Source organism: Parasteatoda tepidariorum, chromosome 1 (genome assembly GCF_043381705.1).
Source record: "Parasteatoda tepidariorum isolate YZ-2023 chromosome 1, CAS_Ptep_4.0, whole genome shotgun sequence".
NCBI classification, from domain to species: domain Eukaryota; kingdom Metazoa; phylum Arthropoda; class Arachnida; order Araneae; family Theridiidae; genus Parasteatoda; species Parasteatoda tepidariorum.
In genome coordinates this window covers 84,894,120-84,917,185 of record NC_092204.1, presented here as the reverse complement: position 1 = coordinate 84,917,185, position 23,066 = coordinate 84,894,120, and the positions used below count along the sequence as shown (strand labels likewise).

Genomic DNA, 23,066 nt, shown 5'->3' with positions numbered 1-23,066 from the left:
AGTAAAAAATATACATCTGAAACTGAAAATAGTTGATAATTCATATGTAGTTAAAGCAGATATCGAGCCCGCAATTTTCACACACAGTGTGTGAGGTAAGATTAAAATGTATGCAAATAAGAAATATGTAAATAGAAATAATAATAATAATAAAAAATCAAATAACATTAATCAAAAAGTAGCTAATGCCTGGTCGATCAGTTCACCTGGTAAGTAGAAAACAAGCGCAACAATTGCTATTTCAAATAAAATAAAAATGTTTACAGATGGGCTTAGATATATTTCTTAATTTAATCTAAGAGCTTATATGCAAAACCATTACATCAAGAATCTTACTTTATCTACGAATATTACTGGAAAACGTCTAAAATAAATACAGAATACCCCAGTTCAAGCCTATACTCTCGGACAAGGCGTGTTGTTTTAACAAAAAAAAAATTCCTTTTAGAATTTTTTTAGGTATATAACATTATTCTGAATCAACTTAAAATTGAATTTTTAATCTATCAATAATTTATAGTAAAGAAGGGACTGCTAAATACATTCCTAGGAAAATGAGTATCATTATTTAGTCCCATGACTTAGTCAGCTTATAAAAAAAATTATGAAATTAAGAGACAAAATTAATGAATATTTATCTGAGGAGAAAAAAAACAAAAACGCTATCAAAATATCAAATTACTATTGAGGAAGGGGAAATAAAAAATAAAGCCAGATGGTTTGCTTGATGAAATTCAAAGATGTTAGTGATTTTTTTACCCATTTACAATTTCTTCTGGAATCAAATAGGATTTAATAATTTTTTTTAACAATTGTTATCATTAGATTAATAATATCATAAAATGCTGCAATCTAATCTACAAACATAATCCTACAAGCAACAATGATTTTAAACAATACTAATTAAATTTATTTTCAAATTTTCAACAAAAAAATTCAACATGAAACTATTAATTTTGACATAAATATTCTCTCCTGCAGTCTATCTTTATAATGGTATCATACATTTGTATATTATTGGTACGTATTTCTAAAAATATTATTCAAAAATAAGTGTTTACTTTGGTGAAATAACTTCACAAAATGTAATGATATAGCGAGCAATTAAAAAATTGACAAAACAAATTGCACAATTCTAAATAAAAAAAAATTTCAGGTAGATAATATTTTATCGTGTTCATCTTCAATATACCTTAAACTTTGCTAATGAGTGGCAATTTCTTCTAAAATCAAGCAGTCATAAGTAATTAAATTGGTGAAAAAATAACCTGAATTAGATAAATTTTTGAACTGAATTTATAAAGATTATCACTGAATTTTAAGAGTGATTTTAATGTAGCACCTTAAATTTTTTAGACAAAAATATTTTCTATTTGAACTTTACTCAGAAATTTAATCTTCAAGCTTCTGGCATAGGAATGGCAAGTACAGTGGAAAAAATCATCCCAGGAGAAATAAACTTCTTTCATGCATTATTTTATCAAGTATAAGCATTGTTTAAATAATGATAAAAACAATAAAACATCTATCTTAGAACAACTTAACAGTAGTTAGATTTAGGTTAACAATATCTCATTATAAACATAATTTTGCTTGCAACAATGCATTTAAAAAATAATTATTTAATTAATTATTCAATTTCTTTATAAAATATGTACTGGTTATCTGCTACATTTTAGATTTTCAAATACATGACTTTTCATGATTAATTCCAAGAATTTTTCATGACTTAATGAAGTTACTATTTTCTTCGACAAAAACACAACAATAAATTTAAAAAAGCATTATAATAACATTCATTGAAATGACAGGTATAACCAAAACTGTTATACTCTGAATCTTCATATTTATAGATTTTAAATTTAAAAAAACAGAGTAAAGAAAGAGTTGAAGCAATAAAACAGCTGAAAAAAATACATAAGCAAATAATTTTTTTAAATCTTTTTTCTGCAGAATTACATTCTAAAGATACTTTTCTTGTTCATCGGAAAGGAAAGAAATATTCCTGATTTTTCTGTTCTCATTTCGAAATAAAAAAATTTGCCATTGACTGGCTTGCTTCAGCTAAAATTTTAAATTGATAAAAAATAATAATAATAATAATAACAAAAATTCTGAAATCACAGAAGTTTAAAAGACAATTCTCTTTAGAAATGTTTTTTCTTTCATTTTTTGAAAGAACACCATAATTTTTAAAGAGCACGATAAAAACATTTTATATTTTAATCAAATATGACTGGGAGTGGGGATTTTGTTACAAATTCAGATGTTCGGAACAACATGAAATTGGGGGGGGGGGGCATTCAATTTTAAAAATAAGATTTTTCAGCGACCTAAATCCATGACTTTTCATGATTTTTTTTAAAAAAATAGTTAAAATCATGACAAATTTTGTTTAACACTGAAATTCATGACTTTCCAGGTGCGCGAATACCCTGTATGTAATCTAGAAGTTGACATTTTAAGATAAATATTTTGTATTTATGTTCATTTTAAAAAGATCACCTTGTTTTAAAGTTGCTATTTCTAAGAATAGCAATTAAACTAAACAATTGATATGCATAACCACCTTCAATACATTAACTGCCAGCCAAGTACAGGTAATTATAATTGTTTTATCATTAAAATGTAATCTATAAAGATAAAATTAGTTATATTTTTTTTAATTTAGCAACAATTTAAACTTTTAAGATTAACAATAAGTTTATTTCAAAAACAATGCATTATTGTTGGAAAAAAATTTCAAATTTTGTGCAAAAATAGTTGGATGATAGTAAACATCTTGTTTCCACTTGATCTCTCTAATTGACTCAAACTGTTGATAAGAATTTCATCACACATTGGAGGGGATTGGCACCAAAAGTGTTAAAACAAAACTTTGAATTAAGTATTTAAGTAGTCAATTTGGCAATGGCTGTCCAAAACATTGTTTACTTTGGATAAAAAATTTCTTTATATTCAGTGGCATAAGGGACACTTAAAAAATATTATAAAAGCTTTTCCATAAATAAAAACTTTCAAATCTTAAAACACAGAAAGCTATAATCAAAAGAGTTGCCCGAATTAGGTTAATAATGACTGCCTACAAGTATATTGCTGTGAGCAATAATGCAAGAAAAAATTATTTAAATTTAGCAATTAATTTTTTAAAAACAAACTAACAATGCAAAACTTTTAATTCAGAGATTATTTTCTACTAGTATCAATCTTTATTATAAAAATGAACAATGAAAAAGCATATTAAAAAAATATGCACTTCCAAAATTTAAATTTTTTTATTTTATCTACTTGTGTCTATCTTCAAAATAATAACTTACATTCAGTTTCAAAGTAGTAAAGTATTCAAAAATGGCAGTCAAATATAAAACCAATATTAATATATATTATTTAATTCCTTTACCATTTCCTTTCAGTTATATTGGCTCCATACATTGTATTTTAATGTTTTTGGCAGTCCACTATTCTACTTCATAAATTGATCTCAGAAAAATTTCAATTCAGTGTTCATACAGCATTAGTTCAAGAGAGCCCTAAAGAACCATGGGCTAAAGCTGTCATTATTCATATTGTGAGACAGACTCAACCACTAAACACTTAATAGAATGCCATATTTACATAGAAACTAAACCAGTACTATAACTAAACCAGTAAGAAACTTTTAATTATAAATAAAACATAAATGGGTGAGTTTAAAAAAGCTATTTGTTTTTAAATGTAAAGCAATCTGTGAATTATTAACACATTTTCACAAATGAAAAGAAATTTATTTCCTTATTATTTACAAAAAAGAAGTAATGGATAATTTATGACTCAAAAATGCTCAGTATAAAAGATGGTTCTTCAAAACAAATACTTCATGCAATCAACCTGAAAATAATAATTATTTATCAAGAATTATCATGACATAATAAATGCAACTTTATATATGAAACGTCCTGATCAGAGAGCATATAAGAACAGAAAGTTTAAAAGATCATTCAAGCACTTAAGAGTCATACGATTTGTATTCACTTTATTAACAGTAGAAAGACTGATCAACCTTCCCAGGTTGCTTGTGTGCATATCAAATAGGCATCCAAAATCTTAAAATATAATTCTAACTATTTTAATAAATATATTTCAGGTTAAGTCATCAAAATTCTATAGCATTTTATTCAATTTGATTAATGAAAATATTTTATTAAATGGAACACTGACTTTTCAATTTATACATTATTTTCTCAGACTGTCTCCTTTTCTCTGTAAATAATAATTTAAAATATGTTGAAATACTCCTTTTTTTATGAAACTGGGGTATCTTATACCTATTAAAAGACTTCCTTATACCCAAATCTACCTGGGGTTAGAGGGTACCTACCAAAATACCATTGGGCTACTCTGGTTCCTGCCATCATTCTAGGTATAAATGTTCTATTTATATGTACGCTCTCTTAAGACTAATACCTGAATGATTAACTAGACATTTAATTGGATCAAATTATGAAAAACTCAGAAATAATTAATACTCTCAGTAAATTATTTTTCGAATCACAGAGCAATAAAAAACGAGAGGGGCTAAAATGGCCCTTTTTCAAAAACAAATGTAAATTTATCATAAGTCTTATTTCTGTTCTATTTTGAAAGCAAGTTCCATACTTCCATAAAAATGAATACAACAAATTAAGCTTCAAATTAAACATTTTAACAAAGCATACAAAAATGAAACAAAAGGAAGATAATTAGTAAAGCTGATTTATTAGTATAGTCAATAAACTTGTGAATTTACAGTTAAATTTTACCATTCGAAAGTAGTCATGAAACTTTGATGTAAAACGAGTACAGATTGACCTTTCTGAATCCTTTTATAATTATTAAATTTTAAACATGCTTTTAATGGATGCTACTTAATTCATACGAAAAGCACTTGTTTAATGAGTCAGAAAATCTTCTCCTATATTTTTAAAAAGAAATAAAAAGTTTTGCACAATTTTTTTTATAATCCTTAACATTGGGTGCATTGATCAACACATTAAGTTGTAAAAGCTTGAATGAATTGATAAGAAAAGTAAAATAAAAATAGTGATATATTTAAAACATAAATTGTAGGGACACAAATATATATCTATATTTTGCCCTAAAAAAAGTAAGCAAATATTTTGATAAAAAAAATTGCTAGAAAAAAGGAAAGAAATAAAAATTAACTATTTCATCAAAATAATTAAAATTTGAGTTCTTTTTCACTTTCACTAACAGACAGAAAATATATAAATAAAAAAAACTAATGAATTCTGTATATAAGTCAGCATTGAATAATCTATTAACTTACATTTTCAAAAACACTTCATTTTCCATTCGTTGGAGCATCTGTATCCATTTCCTCCTCATCATCTATGGGATGAAAAAAAGTGTGAATAAATAATATAAAATATAACAGACACAAACAAAACAATTCAGTGTTTTAAAGGGGCATTAGAATTTCATCCAGAAGACTGGAAAAAATTGGAAGGAACTAGAAAAAATGGAAGAAACAGGACGAAATGGAAGAAATTAAAAAAGACCAATACAAATGTTTAGAAGTAATATAAGATTTGCTTAAATTGAAATAAATTAAATTAAATATAGTAACAGAAAGCTAATAGCTTCTTCGCATCTATAAAAAACAAAACTATTCTTATACATAATTTTAAAAATTTATACATCATATTATTTAAGAATCATTTTGAGTATTCATACTTAACAGTATTTAAGTAAAAAATTAGTATGCTATTTGTTAATTTAGTAGTATAAATATAATTTGATCACATTATTTTAACAGATTTTTCATAGTTAAAAAAATTTATACTTATTTACATAAAATATTGCAAAATTATAGTTATTTTAATTTCTTAAAAAAAACATTAAATTAATATTTTTACAATTGTTGCTTTTCTTGTTTCCACCTACTTAAAAAATGACATATTAAATAGCTTGAAAATTAATACTATTATTTAAACTAGATTGAAAAACTCTTTTAATATTAGATATTTCTTTTTGGAAAAATTTCTTTCATTTTCCCCACTTGTGATGGAAAAAAAACTATTTATTCCGGCAGTTTTGTTTGCTGTGGGAGAAACTTGCCATCTCTGCTTTGAAATGGTATATGACAAGCTTATAGAAAATTAAAACTAAAAGATAAAAACTTAACATATACTAATCATTACATAATTCAATTAGTTGAAAAATTGGTTGCAAGAGCAACCACACACTGGAAGTAATGCTAAGCGAAATACTAATAAATATTTTTTTTATTTTATAGAAATTTTAATTAGTGCAAAGCAGGGTTGGAAATGAATCACAAAAGTCAATTTAAACTTTAATTATATACAGTGATCATAATTTATTATTACCATTATAATCATGATCACAAACAAATATAAGGAATGGATTACTAGCAAACAAGGGCTACACTTGCAATTTCTCTGAATAAAATATTAAAAGATTTCTAATAAGAGATGACTCAAATCACAGCATATAATTATCTTTTATATTGAAAGAAGTAAAGTACAAACATTGCTAAATAAACAATTTAGACATCACAATGACAAGTAATTGATAGTTTGTAATTCTTACGTACAATATTACATACAATTGTCCAAGTCAACTTAATTTAAGTTAATATGTTATTTAAATTAAGATGTTATTACGACAAGCGAATTTCTGATCATGCATTTAAATAATCATTTTTTTATACAATTTATTTGAGCATATTTCATCACCAATATTATTTATTTTTTTGCTGGTTTCTTGGCAATAGTTTTGCATTTGTACATTGTATTTAGAAATTCGATATTTTAATATAATATTATTGCAACATGAAAAATTCGAAAAGTGGAGAGATTTTTTTAAATTGCTCACAGCTAGCAATTTATGTGGCTTTAAAGTTTTTGTAACTTTTTTTGTGCAAAAAACGAAAAAGAAAAGTTTTTATCTTACATTTTTAAAACCTCTATTAATTCAAGAAATAGAAATACAAAAAGTATAGTAACAAATAAACATTTAAACTTATTTCGTATTACTATAATGATTTTGCTTTTTGTTTAAAACAAATAATTTCTTTAATTAAAATATTTAATTCAAATTTATATTACTCATTAAAATACACGCATTTCTTTGTTACATTTTCATTCTGTGAACGTCAAAGTTTTTTTTGTTGGTTAGAATACATATTTTATATTTCTTATTCCCCACATATAGATATGAACTTTTTTTTGATAAATCAATTAATGATAAAAAGGGAAAAAAAGCATAAGTTTTGGAAATTTTGAGTGAATTCTAACAACAGACATGAAAGTGGACAAAAATAAAAAAAAGATAAACTTTTACAACACAGTCACTGAGAGGAGGGGGGGGAGGAGTGTTCTACATAATACTGTGATATCGACGAGATATATAAAAGCAACATTTAACTTTGCTGGGAGATTTTCTTGTATTTAAAGTGGCAGAAGCATTTACACAGTGAAATTGAAATTTTTCTTAAATAAAATGTTTAAATTTTGACCACTACTATAAAATTAAGCAATTTGGGAAGTCGCGGCTAATCCAGTCAATCTTTTAAAATTAAAACAGTTGCCACCTCAATATCTTCTGATAGATTGTTACTAACAATTCAAGTCACTTTGACTGTTTTAATTAACCAATCAAACCTGAATTTACTTTTTTTCAATAGCATTAATCGTATGCACTTTGTGTTCGCCTTTCAAATTGACTACCATCGTTAAAATACATTCATCTTTCTCATAGCTGTCAACTTGTCAAAAACAAAAATAGGAACACAAAGCCTGATAAGCCAATTAGGTGTAATTATGAACAAAAACATAAAAATATCGAAATATCCATACATTTATTAACAATACACTTTTCAAATTTAACATAATTTTTTTGAGCTAACAGTTTTAATTAAGTTACTAACTAATGAAGAATATCACATCTTTATAGTAACTAATTCAACAAAAAACTTACTTCTTTCAAGCATCATGATATTGGTTTTAAAAATCATGTGAATATGCATTGCAATTTTAAAATTTTGCAAATATGAATCCCAATATTGGATTTTAAATTACGTGAATGGGAATTTTCAATCGATTTTTAAATCACGTAAAAACGAATTGCAACATGTAACTTTTAAATCAGTTAAATACGAAAATCGATGACTGATATAAAAATCATCTGAATAAGAATCGCGACTTTAGCAGATTTCCGCTCAGCTCCTAATATTTAAAATTCTGAAAACCAGCAAAACAAAATAAATTAAATATCGGCTGTCGAAACAAAACTGCTTAGAAGTCCTTCCCACTCTATGGCGGAAGTCACAATTGTCAAGACAATGACACACCTGCCGTAGCACCACCCATTTTCGTCTGAAGATCATTTTTTCAGGAGGCTACTGCAGGGAGAAAAAAGTTCGTTCCAAGCCAGACTATAGTTCAGGCTGCTTAGGTTTTACTAATTGGATTCCCCAAAAATTTAAGTTTTTGAAACATGGTCGAAAATTTTAAAAATCTAGTGAAAAAAAAACGGATTTCTGCTTTTTTGCAGAAGTTTTTCATCCCTGTAACAATTAAAAGTACTTTGTTTTCTGCAAATACGCTACTAAGTTTACTGATAAAAAAAAAAAATTAATCTTTTAAACACTAATGTTTGCAAAAAAGTTATCATTTGCCACCAACATGACTAAATATGTGTGCAGCCCTTCGCTAGTCAAACTGCTATGGAAGTGGCCCTTCACTCAAAAAGGTTGAGCACTACTTTAGTTCAAAATGATGATTCGTGAAACACAATACATGGCTGACAGCATCTAATCAAATTATTACCTCATTACTTGGTAATAATTTGATTACATGCTGTCAGTAAATAAAAGAAAAAGCGATCTTAAGTAGCGGAATTACTAATAATTGAATTGAAAATGTGATTCAATGAATTTTCAAATCATAAATGCATATTTTGTAAAATACATACAAAACAAATTTCAAGCACTTAAAAAAAAAAAAAACTAGTCTTGTTCTATTAAAAAAAAATTATAAATAAAAAATCGAATTCACATGCAATGTTTTTGCAATAGGCAATACATGTGGTCTTGTTTTCACAATTATCTTTTCCAGCTTTATTGAAATGTAGTCTATGTCCTGACATACACATTAGTTCAAAATGTTAATAATTAAATTTGACATTTAAGATAAGCATCATATGAATTTTGGTAAGAAATTAATATGACACAAGATTATAAAACTTACGTTGTCTAGAAGAAATGGAATCTTTTCTTGGTATTTGTCCAGTTTTCAGCATTTGTTTCAATCTTTCTACTTCTTCCAGAGTTGTGGCATTCTTAATTGCTTCCTGAAGAAATAAAATGACAATTCAATTTATTTGTAATCCAACACAAATATTTCAGATGATTTAATTTAATTCACATCTTTACAAACATAATCAGTAAACTTACAATCAACCCTGGAAACTGAATGACTAAAATTTTAATAGTTTAATTTATTAAATTTTTTTAAATGAATTAAGCAGATTAAACTGCACATTTTGTTTTGCCTATTAAATTATAGATGATTAATCATTTAATAGATATTTAATATTAAATCCTTAAAGAAAAATATAAATAAATTTATACAAAAATATTGATACTCTTAATTCAATAGATAACACTTAATATTATGCAATCTAAACACTTTTCCTTAAAAATCAATAATTTGAAAACTGGTATTTTTAATTTAATCTAGTGAATAATCAGTGAAAATTATATACAAGAAAAAAAATGCTATAAATTATGTAACCATTCAGTGAGAATACAGTTCAAGTTACAAGCTTTATATTTTCATGAAGAGAAAAGTGTTTTAAACAGCTGATTGGTTTCAGTCGTTATATGTATGTGCAAGAATGCAACATTTAAATATTAAAAAATTTAATTATTTTGGAAATATAAATCTTAAAAGTAATTTAAAAAAAACATAACTATAATTGCTAAATAAATAAATAAATTTTTTAAAATGAAGTATTAATTTTTTTATGAATGCTGAGAATTTTTTATGTGTACTAGGATCTTGAATGAATTGACTCCTATTTTTGGCTATAACAGAGATTAAAAAAAGAAGCCAACAAAAAATTTTAGCTAATTGAAATAAATAAATGCATTTTTTAAATGTTTTGACAGATTACAAAAACAAATAAGATGCAGTCTGATATTAATTTGAACTAAGAACTTTTTGTAAGCTAAAATAATCAAAATTGCATTAAAAAAAAATACTTACTCTTATAGCTTCTATATCAGCAGCAGTTGGACCACTAGGTTTGGATGTTGATGCAGCATTAGGCAAATCTCCACCAGGAACAAATGTTTTAGCTCTTTTTCCAATTTCTTTTTCCAGTTTTTTTCCCTTTTTACCCTTAAATAATTTGGCAGATTCCTCTCTCTCCTGTAATTAAATATATATCTTAAAAACAAAGACAATAATAAAATTGCTGAAACATAAAAAACTTCTAGTTTTTGTGAGAAATAACAAACTTACTTCAAATACTAAATTAGTGTGAATATTATCTTTAAAAAAAAAAAAAAAAAAAAAAACTTGGTAACAGCAAGGTCATGCATTAACTAAAATTTGACATATTGTAGATTTCAAAAATAAAAATCTTAAAATGGTTAGTGAGCATTGGTAAACATATTAAGTTCAAGTGCTCGTTAAGTTTGTTATTTTTCACACAAACTAGGCAGCATAAAGGTCAGAAATAAAATTACAAAAAAAAAAAAAAAAAAAAAAAAAAAAAAAAAAAAAAAAAAAAAAAAAAAAAAAAANAAAAAAAAAAAAAAAAAAAAAAAAAAAAAAATGAAATATAGTAAAGTTACAAAAAAAAATCCATCTCAATTTTATAAATCTATTGTAGATTGCCAAACAAGATAGATTGTCTGACCTATAAATCCAACATTTGTATCTAAAGAAGATCACAAAAATCAAAATCATAAAATACCTAATAGTTGTAGTGCAGTAAATATTACCAGCAAATAGCATTATTACTATTTGAAAGTGTCGCTCATTGAATAGAAATTTTAAAATTCAAATTTTTAGGAGAATTAAAAAGAAAACAAAAATACTGTAATTTTGCAGGGATATACCACCCTGGGATAGACGCTGTATCTGTAAAATTTGACTAAAAAGGAAAAGCTTTTCTTCAGAAAGGCCACACCGTTGAATACACCAGACATAAATTTACGGTGTGATCAATCGAGGAGTTAACACTTCTGTTTTATATAACAAGTTATATATAAAATAAATTATTAAACATTTAAAAATCATTAAAATGATTATTAGATATACAATAAAATAATATATACTTAAAATCAAAAATGATGTATTTAGATAATATTTATAACTTAACTTTTCAAATGAAAGCAAAATTGTACTGTGTACAATTATGCGCAATTGCACATGTACAGAAATTAAACTGTTAACGCATATAAAAAATAAAACTGTTCACGCATTTCTCTTTTATCCACGTTCTCATAAGTTGCATTATTTTATTAAAAAATCTCTAAATTTCAAAATTGTACATTACCGAGTCTAGGAAATATACGATAAAAATACAAGTAAAAATAAGGAAGTTAATCTTCAGCTAAAAGTAGGAATAAACTTGACCTTCAAGATCGATCATTTAATCATTTCACCCCACTCATTTGTTTAAGAGAATGACTTGTATATTTTACTTTCACTTTTTTCCCATACCTACAGCAGAAGAAAGGGGGTGGGGGAATCGTACTCTGTTGCTCCTCGTAAGAAAGTATTCGCTAGGTGATTGCGGGAAGGGAACTCACAAATGGCTTCTTTGGTTGAAAGGGAGAACATCTGTTGTGCTATTGTTAAATTCTTGGTGACTGTTTTCACCCACACTGTTAATTCTTCAAATTATTACTGATCGTAAATTATAAAAATAGATCATTGCAAACAATAAAATGTAATAAGGAAATTTTGGGGAATCAATTCAACAAAATATAATTTTCAAGCTCAAGTAGTAATAAAAGAACAAACATCGGATAGGTCGCCCCATTAGATACGACGAACATACCACAAGTTTATTTTTAAATAATAAATGCCACAGCGCATCTCCTCGAAATTGCGGTAACTAATTTTTATTAATATTTTTGCAAAGATGCTGATAAATAGTAGTAAAAATTACATTCATTAATCCCTGATTTATGTTTGAGATTACAAAATCTCTATTTGTATGTACTGAAGCTGTATAAAAATTGGAACAAAAAAGCATAATCTTTAATATATAAATAATTGTTTTATACCCGCAGACGAATTTTTCGGAAATCCAGGAGTCTAAGCTGAGGTAACTTGTGAATCACATACAGTCGATAATGTCTCTTAGAAGCTACTGGGTTTTTTAATAAACTGAAAATAATAAAAAAATATGAATCAAAAGCATATGAAAACAGGATTCAGTAATTAAAAAAACCTAATTAACTAGATATATAAAAATCATACGAACCTCAAAGTTGTAAGTGTCTTAACTGTTGACAATGGATCAATGTCACCAAGTTCTTGAATGTGATTATTAGTTAATACGATAGATTCTAAATTAGGAAGGCATTCTTGCAAATTCTCACCAAATCGACTACAAAGTAAATAAAAGATATAGTTTTAGAAATTTTTCCCCAAACCAACTAACATGAAATAAATTTTCTATTTTCCATTAAAAAGGAAATAATTTCATCAACAGTAGTATAGCAATGGTCTATGAAAATGAAAACTTAAAATTATACAAAAATAAAGTGCATGCACACAAGCATGGTGTGATCTTGGTCAACTAGCAAGGAGTAAATTATCAATTGCTAATTACAGAAAACAAAGGAACAAAAATTGCTAGTAATCCCTTAAGGGAGAGCTAGAGAATTAATACTCAATTTGTATAAATTCATGTGGTTTTTTAATCATTATTTCGACAATTTCAGCATGGGTTTCCGAGATCCGATATTATTACGACAAAAAAAAAAAAAAACTCGTTGATTACTCGAAAACATTACTCGTTGATGCACTCGATTCACAATGATCCTATCATGAATTAACACTGCTTTATTTTTTTAAATCTTGTATGCTTTTGTCTCTATTTACTATATTATTCATTAGGTTGTTTCTATGCGGCTTTTTACATTCCGATTTGTAACTCAGACTCTATTTGTGTAAGAGAGTTCAATTCTTTTGTTTTGCCCTTTAAAACTATATTTTTCAAAATGATGCAAAATTTTGTGCACCTTATACATCAAATTTTTTTTTTAACCATTATTAAATAAAATAACTAATAATAAAATTATCATAAAAATTTGAATAGTTTTTATTCGATTCTTTAAAGAAATGTTGCAAATTCTATAAATTATTGTTTCATACAAGAAAAAAAAAGGAGAAATATTTGTTTTAAATTTTAAGATAATATGAGAAGTCAAAAGCCCTCAGATTTTTTAAGACAGTTTAAGATAATAAATTATAAAAAATATAATAACATTAATATAATGTATTTTCTTCATAATTTCATAGAATTCTGAGTTAAGACCTAAAAAAGATTATTTAGCTAAAATTTAAAAAAGTGGTCTTATTGTTTGCTTTTCATGGAATTGACCATATGTAATCCTTACAATTAATTAAAAAGCTGCAGGTAATGTATTGATAAGTTCACTTCGTTTAAAAGAGCATTTTTAGTGAAAATTTTAAAAACATGTGAAGTACCTATCTGAAAACAATTTTATGGAACACTTAGATTTTATAAATAGCAACTTTGGAAAGAATGTGGTTTATCACTCCATTTGCCGGAAAGCGTTCATTTCAATTAGATGTGATAAGATTCTTTTATTTAAATTGAACTGCAAAAAATTGAAACCTTTCCCATTTTTTCATTCTAAATTTAATCTAGTTTTTAAAAAAAAAAAAAAAGAAGAAGGTTGGAAGAGAAAGAAACAATGATAATTAAATATTAGTAATATTTTAAAAACAAAAATAAAGATAAATATATTTAACTCCATAACATAAACTCACCAAACTCTGTTATTGTTCACAAAGATTGTCTTTAAACGCTTCAACAATGGAAATCCATCCAGCTTTCGGATATCATTATCAGATAAATCAATACAGTCAAATTGATCCTAAAAAGAAAACAATTGAAATTTGCATGAAAAATTTGACTCTTTCTAGGAAATAATAAACCTAGTTCTTTTTTCCATTCAATATTAAGTCACTGTTATCGTAAATCAAAAAAAATAATTTTCCTATCAGCAATGCACAACAGGAATGTGGAGGAGACGCTTCTGAGCTGTTTCGTTTTCAATGTAAATATATGCCTCCATCATATTGAGGTTCTTCAAAGCCAGGAAAGAGGTTCAACCTGTTATATACATACATAACTAGATCAACTTTGTGTATATTTGAGGAAAGGAGAAATCTCTTTGTATGCTTCAGAATGGATTTTTGTTCATATTCAGAGCAAAGATAAGACCAAACATAAACATTTTATACATCCATTTGCATCATCACATAAAGACAAAATGTAAATTTATGTTTCAGCTTCAAGCTTCATTAACAGTTAACTTGGCTACATCTCAAAATGAAGAATTGTATTGTTCATTTAATTTTGTTAATTAATAAAATTTTTAATACAACAAAAAATATTAAAAAATGCATTGCAAAAGTAAAGCAATCGTTCTTTAATTGAATAATGAGCAAAATTAAAATTAAAAATATTTATTTTAAACTTGGAGATGTGTTTTAAAATAAAATATCAGGTTAAAGACAACTATACACTTTAAACTTAAAAATATTATCACCAGAATAATAGGCCAGATTTGCCCAGTGTTGGTCAATGCCTTATTTAGAATTCTCTTGCACTGCAAATAATTTTTGAATTCTGTGTGCCAGTTTCCTTATTAAATAGCAAGGTAATTTGTCTAAACTTTATAATTTAAAAGAAAAAATAGATGCTAATTTAATGTTTTACCACACACACAAATACGTTTATCACCTAGTATTTTTAGGACACTCATTTCAGAGTATTATTCCATGAGCAGGCACTAAAACAAAACATTTTTGAAAATAAAAAACTTTGGGGAAAAAAAAGACTAGCTATACTTTTAAACAAATAGTTTAATTTAACCAAACAATTAATGATGTTCAAAGAATTTGTTAATGACATTGGAGTAAAATTAAAGCTTCATATTCAACAAGTTTTTCCTTTAGAATGTGCATTAAAATCTGCGATGTAGCATGCTCATCATTTAAAACATAACTAGTAAGGAAAAAAATATATCTTTAATAAATTTACTATACTTTTTTTTATACTCTTATTAGTAATTCAAGAAAAAAGTTTAACTTTTTTTATGTTATTGCTTTTATAAATAATAAATTTTTATTATTTATAAAATTATTATTTAAAAATTATTTTTAATCAATTACTTTTTATTCAACTAAAGTTCCTAAGAGCAGAACACTGAAAAACCTTTATTCTATGCTTAAATAAAAATGAATTACAATTGTCATAAAAAATTAATATTTGATCATTCATTCTCATATAATCGTTGCAATGCACACCCTATGATTGAGAAACAGTAAACTTAAATCAAAATAGGATAAATGCCTTATTTAAAAAATTATCTTAAAATAGTTTTGAAAAAATTATTACCAATGTGGCTCCAAGATTTTCTACAATACCAATTTTATAACCTGTGAAAGAAAGTAAATTAAATATAATTATAATGTGAAGTCAATCATTGAGTTAAAAATATATATCATTGAAAGTTTATCTTATAACTACCAAAAACCAACAACCACACCTTAAAGTCAGATAGATATTTCAGTTTAATAATTTTATTTGCCTTCTAACTTTCTTTAATTTAACTGTAAAATATATAAAAAATAAACAGTATTTATTAAACTTATTTTTTTTTCATAAAACACAACATTTAATTTACTAATAAAAAACTATCTCTTTCAAGAAAAAGAAAAAAAAAATTAATATGAACAATGCATATAAGAAAGAAAAAATAAACCAAGATTTGAGTTTCTTTTGCTTACTATTAAGGCCAATTCAAGATTTATATTGATGCCTATTCTTTGCTTCCTTTTTTTTCTCTTTTTTTTTGAAGTACATTTTTTTTCAAAATATATTTTTAATATGAAATTAAAAGAAATATAAAATATTCATCAAAATGTTAGCTATGAGTTTCAAAACATAACAACAAAGAATGCTTCATATTATTTTATATACCAATATTTTCAATAATGTGCAAAATTTGAAAATAAATAATACACATTTCTTTACTAAAAATGTGAATTATTTGAGACAAAAATTAGAAATTTTGATTCACTTTAATTTGGTAGCATTGAGAGTTGCAAAAAATTTAACAGAGCATTTTGAAAAAAAGTTCTAGATTATATTTGAAATTTAAAGTAGATATATGTGTATGAATTTGAAAATTGATGTGAAATATATTTTATTTATGAAATATACAATACATAAAAAGTTTTTCTGCATTAAATGCTCTAATTTATAAATGGCTTCTAAAAAAAAACAAATGCGTACATACTAAACATGATAGATAATTTTTACTTTGGCAGCTATGATCTGCATGCCTTTCGCAGCACTGAAAAGTTAAAATGCAACAAAGCATAGCATACTGAGTTTTGATAACTTTTATTTTTTTAGAAGATACTACACAATAAAAATTTCAATTTTGAAGAATTTTTTATTTCATGAAGGAATGCAAGTTTAGCAAAGTTGCCAATAAAAGGTAATAAAATTAAACTGAATTAGCCCTAGATAAAAGCATTTAACTAAATTAGATAATATATCTATTAGGGGTGCACAACCTTTTTCAGTGAAGGGCCACTTGTGCAGCAGGTTGACTAACAAAGGGCCGCACGCATTTTAAGTCATGTTTGTGGCAAATATCAGGATTTTTACGTAAACATTAAGGTACAAAGAAATAAATTTTTTATCAGTAAACTTAGTAATGTGTTTGTAGAAAATTACTTTAAATTATTGGAATTTGTTCAAAAAATAAAAAACATGCTTTTTTCCAAATTTATTTTTATTAATAATTGATTTATCAAAAAAAAAAAATTATTAATATTATTATATAATTATATATATCCTTATATACATATTGGGGAAGAAAAATATAAATTCTTAATAAAAAAAAAACTGTAATGCTCACAGAATAAAAGTGTTAAAAAAAATACAGATGTATTATAAATATATATAATATAAAAGTTATATAAATTCAGATAAAAATGTTTTTAAAGAAAATTTATAGTTTGAACAAAAACCTGAAATTAAAACAGAACCATTTTAGTACAAAATTAAGATTCCATATTTATTTGGTATTTTACTTGAGATATTAATTCTATTTTTTAAATTTTTAATTGCTTTGAATTACGATGAAATCAGTATGTATGAAGTACATCTATAAGTAATTACTTAAATGCATGATTTAAAATTTGCATATCGTAATAAAAATCAGAATTACTAAAACCTTCGGGTAATGCATAAAAACTGCCGAAAAACAAATTAAAAAATAACTTGGACCTCAGATAAAATCAACAGAAAGAAAGCATGTCCAAAAGTGATAAGTTAAATGTGCCATTTGAAACTCACGTGTCATAATAGCATAGTAGTAAAAATACAGGATTTTTACTACTATGCTACGAAACACATGGAAAAGTATAGCAATAACTGCCTTTAAAAAAATCATTTAAATTTACGATGAAATCAGCAGAAATAAAACATGTCAAAAAGTGATAAATTAAACGTGTGATTTATAATTCACGAGTCATAATATTGTAATAAATGTAGAGGGATTTTAAAAACCACATGAAAATTGCGTTATAACGAAAAGAGAAAAAAAAACACATCAAAACGTCACTTTAATTTATGATGGAATCAGCAACAATAAAGCGAGTCAAAAGCGGTTACTTAAATTCGAAATTTGCGTATCATAATATCAATTTAAAAATATTAAGTTTCTTAAAACCATGCAGAATTTCTTAGCAACAACCATAAAAAAAAGCAATCAAAAAACAAAATAGAATGATAGAATTTTTAAAATTTTTTTACTTTTCAAAAAAAAAATTTTTTTATTGCGTTTAGAACCTCTTGCAGGTTACACATCAACAATTGGCAGACAACAGGTTGTGCATCCCTAACTAAAATAATTAACTTAAAAACAAAACATAAAAAAAATTTAATTTAAAGCAGAACTTTATTTGAAACTGCAATATCAGGCAATGTACATATGTTTACTATGTGTATACCCATTAGTAAGATGTGTCAACCTAAATGTTATCAATTTTAAAGGTTCTTTCTAACTTAATGTTTTATAAATCATAAAAAAAAAACTTTCTTACATTTTAGAGTTAGACAATTGATCTATATGCCAATGCAATAAAAATGAAAAAGAGCAAATCTGAAGTGACATATCAAGTAGTTATAAATACTTACCTGAACACTGCAGTGTCCCTTTCCATTGATGTTTTCCTGAGACCCTGCATGTTATTTTTGAATAGTTACCAATCTTACATTATCTAACCATATCGCTTCTGGGCCCATGGGGAACTCAAACAAAGGTAGACAAGTATAACCTTGACACACTAAAAGCTTTCTTGTTTTTTTTTTAAAAAAATAAAACTTTATCTATTAAACTTAAAAATAGGAATAAAAAATATATTGTACACTAAAACCAACAAATTGAAGAAGCCACTTTAATTTTACTAAAATAACATTCAATGGTGTTTTTTCATCGAATGAGTTAATCTTTCGCCTTTTACTAAAAGAGTAATGCAAAGTCATCTAATTCGAGTAGAAATAAATTTTATATCTAAGAACACATTAATTTATCCATAAAAAATATAATTTATAAAATGAACAGTCATAGTTTTAAATAGCATTTTTAAAAAAATTCCTTATTCTGTCCTTTGTTATCTGTCTTGTCTGCCTTTGTAAATTGAAAATATATTATTGAAACCAAAAAGAAAATTAAAGAAATAAACATTGGTAAATGAGTAGTATACAATTTTTTATCAGATTATTATCAAGATATTAAGAAAAGAAAACTCTTGAAAATTTAACATCCATCTGCACAATTCCAGGATCTAGAAAGAAAACTCTTTCAGTAAAAGTCAAGATGAAAGCTTCTTTACATAAGTAAGGCTGTCAGCAGTAATGGAAAAAAAAAAAACTAAGTATCTTAGAAGATAATACACACGCGTTTTTCATAATAATACAAATATGTCTTTGTTTCTTAGTTTTATACAAAAATAACAATAGAGAAATTATTTTATTGCAAGAGGAATAAATCAACTTTAAGGAGACTTATAAAGTCAAAAAAACGATTTATTCTTTTGAATCTAAGAAAAATAAAATAATTTGAAAATAAAAGTAGTAAAGAATTCAGAAATAGAGTGAATTTATTATATCAGATAAAAAATTAAGATTCATTCAGAGGAGAAAAAGAAAATATCATTTTAATTAATACTAAATTATTAAAAGTTAAACTATGGATTTGTCTCGAGTCCATATTTCTTTTTTACCTAACTGTTGTGGTGTTACTTTTTACAATAATTGGCTAAATGAAATGGAATTTTGCTAACTCAATAATCTGCAGAATGCAATGATATGCTGCTTCATGGACAAAAATTGAATTCAACAGCTAATTTTATGATGGAAAATATGAAAAATATGAAGAAAAAAAAAACTGCATTGCTCACAGAATGAAAACAGGAAAAAATTTAATACATCATTAAGTTTCACATTATTATATTTCAATTGAAGAAAATTTATAAGGTTATATAAAAGCCTAAAATAAAAACATAGCCACTATAGTTCAAAGTAAGATTAAAAAAAACTTACTTGGTAATGTACTTTATTATTTCTTTTTATTGAATTATTAGATTTTTATATAGTAAACGATTTCCTTTTTTTCCAAAAAAAGATCACTTAAGGAACAAAAAATTTAAATCAGAATTGCAAACATTGAGCAGTTTCCCTCCAATTGCGAATTTTTCAGGTTGCAATAATATTTCATTAAGATCAGGGATGTAACAAGTATTTGGCCCTCTTGTCAAAAATTCAGTTGGCTGAATGATCAGCCAAATGCTTGGCAGAGTATTTTTTAGAACAGTATTTTTCCAAGTTTTAAATTTTTTTTAAAATTTGTATATAATGTTTTAATTAATATTACATAACATTACATTTATTTTAAGTACATTAAGTGTTCTTGTTCATAATTATGCCTACTTTTTATTTGATACTATTAGTGATTAAACTATTTTTCAACAATTATCATGTTGATAAGATGTGTTTATCCTAAAATAGCCCACCCCGTGGCGATTTTTTGAAATCTCACTAAGTAAGTTTTTGAAATCATGTTAAACTAGGTTTCCGGAAGATATTTCTTTGAGATTATTTTGAACGTCTCATCACACCACCAAAATTCCTAATCCTGATTGGTTTTTTGATATGTATACCTTAGAAAGTTAGATTCCCTAAGAAAAGAGTTTATTTTTCTGCCATTTATGCTTCTGTTCTCCTGCTGTCACAACCATCGTTATTATTTCATTTTCTAACAGTTATTTCATTTACTACCATTATTATTAAATTTTAAAAAAAATTTGTGCAGTACTGGCTGAATAAAATTTAATTATTTAATTTTTTTTTTTTTAAGTAATCAAAAGGCAACGTTGATCTCAGTAATAACCACCAATTTGGTAAGATTTCAAAAAGTCGCCAGAGGTGGGCTTTTCTAGGATTTTCCGATAAGATAATTATGAACTAAGATCACTACAATGTGATCATAGACACAGGTTTAACAATTATACATTTGAAATAAAATAATAATTTGCTTCCCGATAAGGATATTACTCGATACTATTCAAAAACGAGCTTAAATTAAAACTTAAACGATTAAAACTATCTTCTCTTTGTTTATTCAAGATGTGTTCGAGTATCTTGTGAAAGAGATGAGCATCTATAAAAGGTATAATTTAAAACAAAATGTTTACAAGTAATTGTTTAATTTTGAAACAATTGTAAACTCTGTAATTAAAACGTAACATATTTATTTCATAAATGTTTTTAAATTTTATTTCCTTAACTATAATACTTGTAGAATTTATATGCATACCTCTTAAATCTAGTTGTCTGTCTCGAACTGTATTGATGAACTGAGGACTCATTTGAATTAGTTCCGCTGTAAGTTTCACCATGATTAAATAATCACTTTCTTGAGTGAATAAAATAAATTTATTCTTAAATTTGAATTTAATATACGCAATTTACAAACGGCGCGATCTTCGTCGAAAAAAATAGCAAACAAAACAACAACAGTATTTATATTTTCATTTCAGTTCAATTTCGTTTTCGAAATAATACATTTATATGGATAGTTGACCGTGTAAAACTATGCGCAGATGGCGCTAAAAATGGAAATTCGTGCTAAGACTTCCGATTTACTACTTTCGTCTGATTTTTACGCCTCAGCTTGAAATATAATGCATTGAATTTCCAATATAACGCATTCTTTCAATCTAACTTTCAACGAAACAACAAAAACAGGGATATTTTACTCAAATATGGATGGTGTTTTCTACACTAGGAAGCGCTGCAAGCTCGGGATTGCCTAAATTTCCGGGTTACTGTTTCAGTTGTATTTTAAAGCCATTTGGCATAATTGTGTTTTGAGATTCTTGCAAACAATGCATTTGATTACTTATTACTCATGTTTACAATGCTAACAATACTTGTGTTTACAATACTAAAAGTGTTAACACTAACGTAAGATGGTGCACAGCTTGCAACACGAACAAACTGTAATAAACAAATGGAAAGAGGCCAAATCAAGACTGCTAAAAAAGCGAGTTATTCAAAATCTAGCAACCATGTCACCTTTTTTAATAATAAATAACAAAATAACTAAAACAAATTTTCGCTCCAAAATCCCCAGAATTTCATAATAACATTAATATTTTATGAAATACGGCAGATTTGAGCTCAGAAATTATCTAGTTTATTTCTTTTATTCAAAACAAAATTATCCGTTTGAAAACATCGCCTATCAGAATAACATGTAGTAAGCAGCTGCAAACTTTTTAACCGGAACTAGAGTAGGTCCCAAGCTCGAGATTGTTATTGTTTACATTTCTATTGAAAACACCATCCATAGCCAAATAAGGGATAAAACTCAAAATACGATTTACTTTACAATTTATTAATGCTGTGAGATAATTTTGTTAAATTTGTTTTAGGCTCACGATCTGCTACAATTTTTTAAATTACAGTGAACTCTTATGAATGGTAAATTTACGGGTAAATTTAAGCAAAACTGACAATAATAAAACTTCCTATAACTATAAATTTGTTTTTGGTGTAAAAAATGAATGAAATAAGCTGAATTGTGGATTTTATTGAAATGAAAACAAAATGAACTGCTATAAATGTTTTCTTTAAAAAAAAGGTCTTAGGGAGGGTTCTTTTTAATAGCGAATTCAGTTATTTTATTTTAATGTGAAATACTAATGTAATTTTTTACAAATACTTGAGATTTTCATCAATATCTTATTATTAGAATATGTATATATTTTCATTTCTTTTCCATTGGTATTTTACTTTAATTGCACAAAGGCAACCGCAATAATAAGTTAATAATCGATTGTTGATCGAGTCTAAATAGAATGATAGGTATCAAAAATGTTTCTTTAAAAATAAAACTGCCGAAATTCGTATCACTTGGAACACTTTTAACTCTTCCTTACAACCTCAGAGTTTCGCAGAATACTATTTAGGAACTGCTAGAATATTTAATAAGAACAATCGAACAAGTTAATTCTCAATTTCGTTTTTAATTTGCTAGATAAATTTTGGTGCATTAAAGTGGCATTCTTTATAAATCTTTTCATATTCGTATAAAATACTCATTTTGTTAAAATCTATTGCGATATTTACAAAAAACATTTTTTTTTGCTAATTAAAATATATTTTAATACAGTATTTTTAAATTAATGCTTACAGTTATTTTT

At 25.7% G+C, this 23,066-nt stretch overlaps 1 protein-coding gene across 1 annotated transcript; it reads right to left on the bottom strand.

Annotated features, from left to right (window-relative positions):
* Window positions 1–3,742: 3,742 nt before the first annotated feature.
* On the bottom strand, window positions 3,743–21,524 carry LOC107451405 (small nuclear ribonucleoprotein polypeptide A'-like U2A). The gene is made up of 9 exons (XM_016067482.3): window positions 21,176–21,524; window positions 15,679–15,719; window positions 14,043–14,149; window positions 12,505–12,630; window positions 12,305–12,407; window positions 10,269–10,433; window positions 9,249–9,351; window positions 5,306–5,367; window positions 3,743–3,867 (listed from the first exon to the last, which is right to left on the bottom strand). Exons 1-8 carry the CDS (start codon window positions 21,255–21,257, stop codon window positions 5,321–5,323), a joined length of 774 nt encoding a protein of 257 aa, XP_015922968.1. The 5' UTR covers window positions 21,258–21,524; the 3' UTR covers window positions 3,743–3,867; window positions 5,306–5,320.
* Between the last annotated feature and the right edge of the window lie 1,542 nt (window positions 21,525–23,066).

Excerpts from the sequence above, each read along its gene's own strand:
- LOC107451405 (XM_016067482.3), bottom strand. The coding sequence starts at position 21,257 with ATGGTGAAACTTACAGCGGAACTAATTCAAATGAGTCCTCAGTTCATC. Across the intron at positions 15,720-21,175 it reads CAGACAACTAGATTTAAGAG|GTTATAAAATTGGTATTGTA; the intron begins GTATGCATATAA and ends TTTCTTTCACAG. Across the intron at positions 12,631-14,042 it reads GTGAACAATAACAGAGTTTG|TCGATTTGGTGAGAATTTGC; the intron begins GTGAGTTTATGT and ends TTTACTTTGTAG.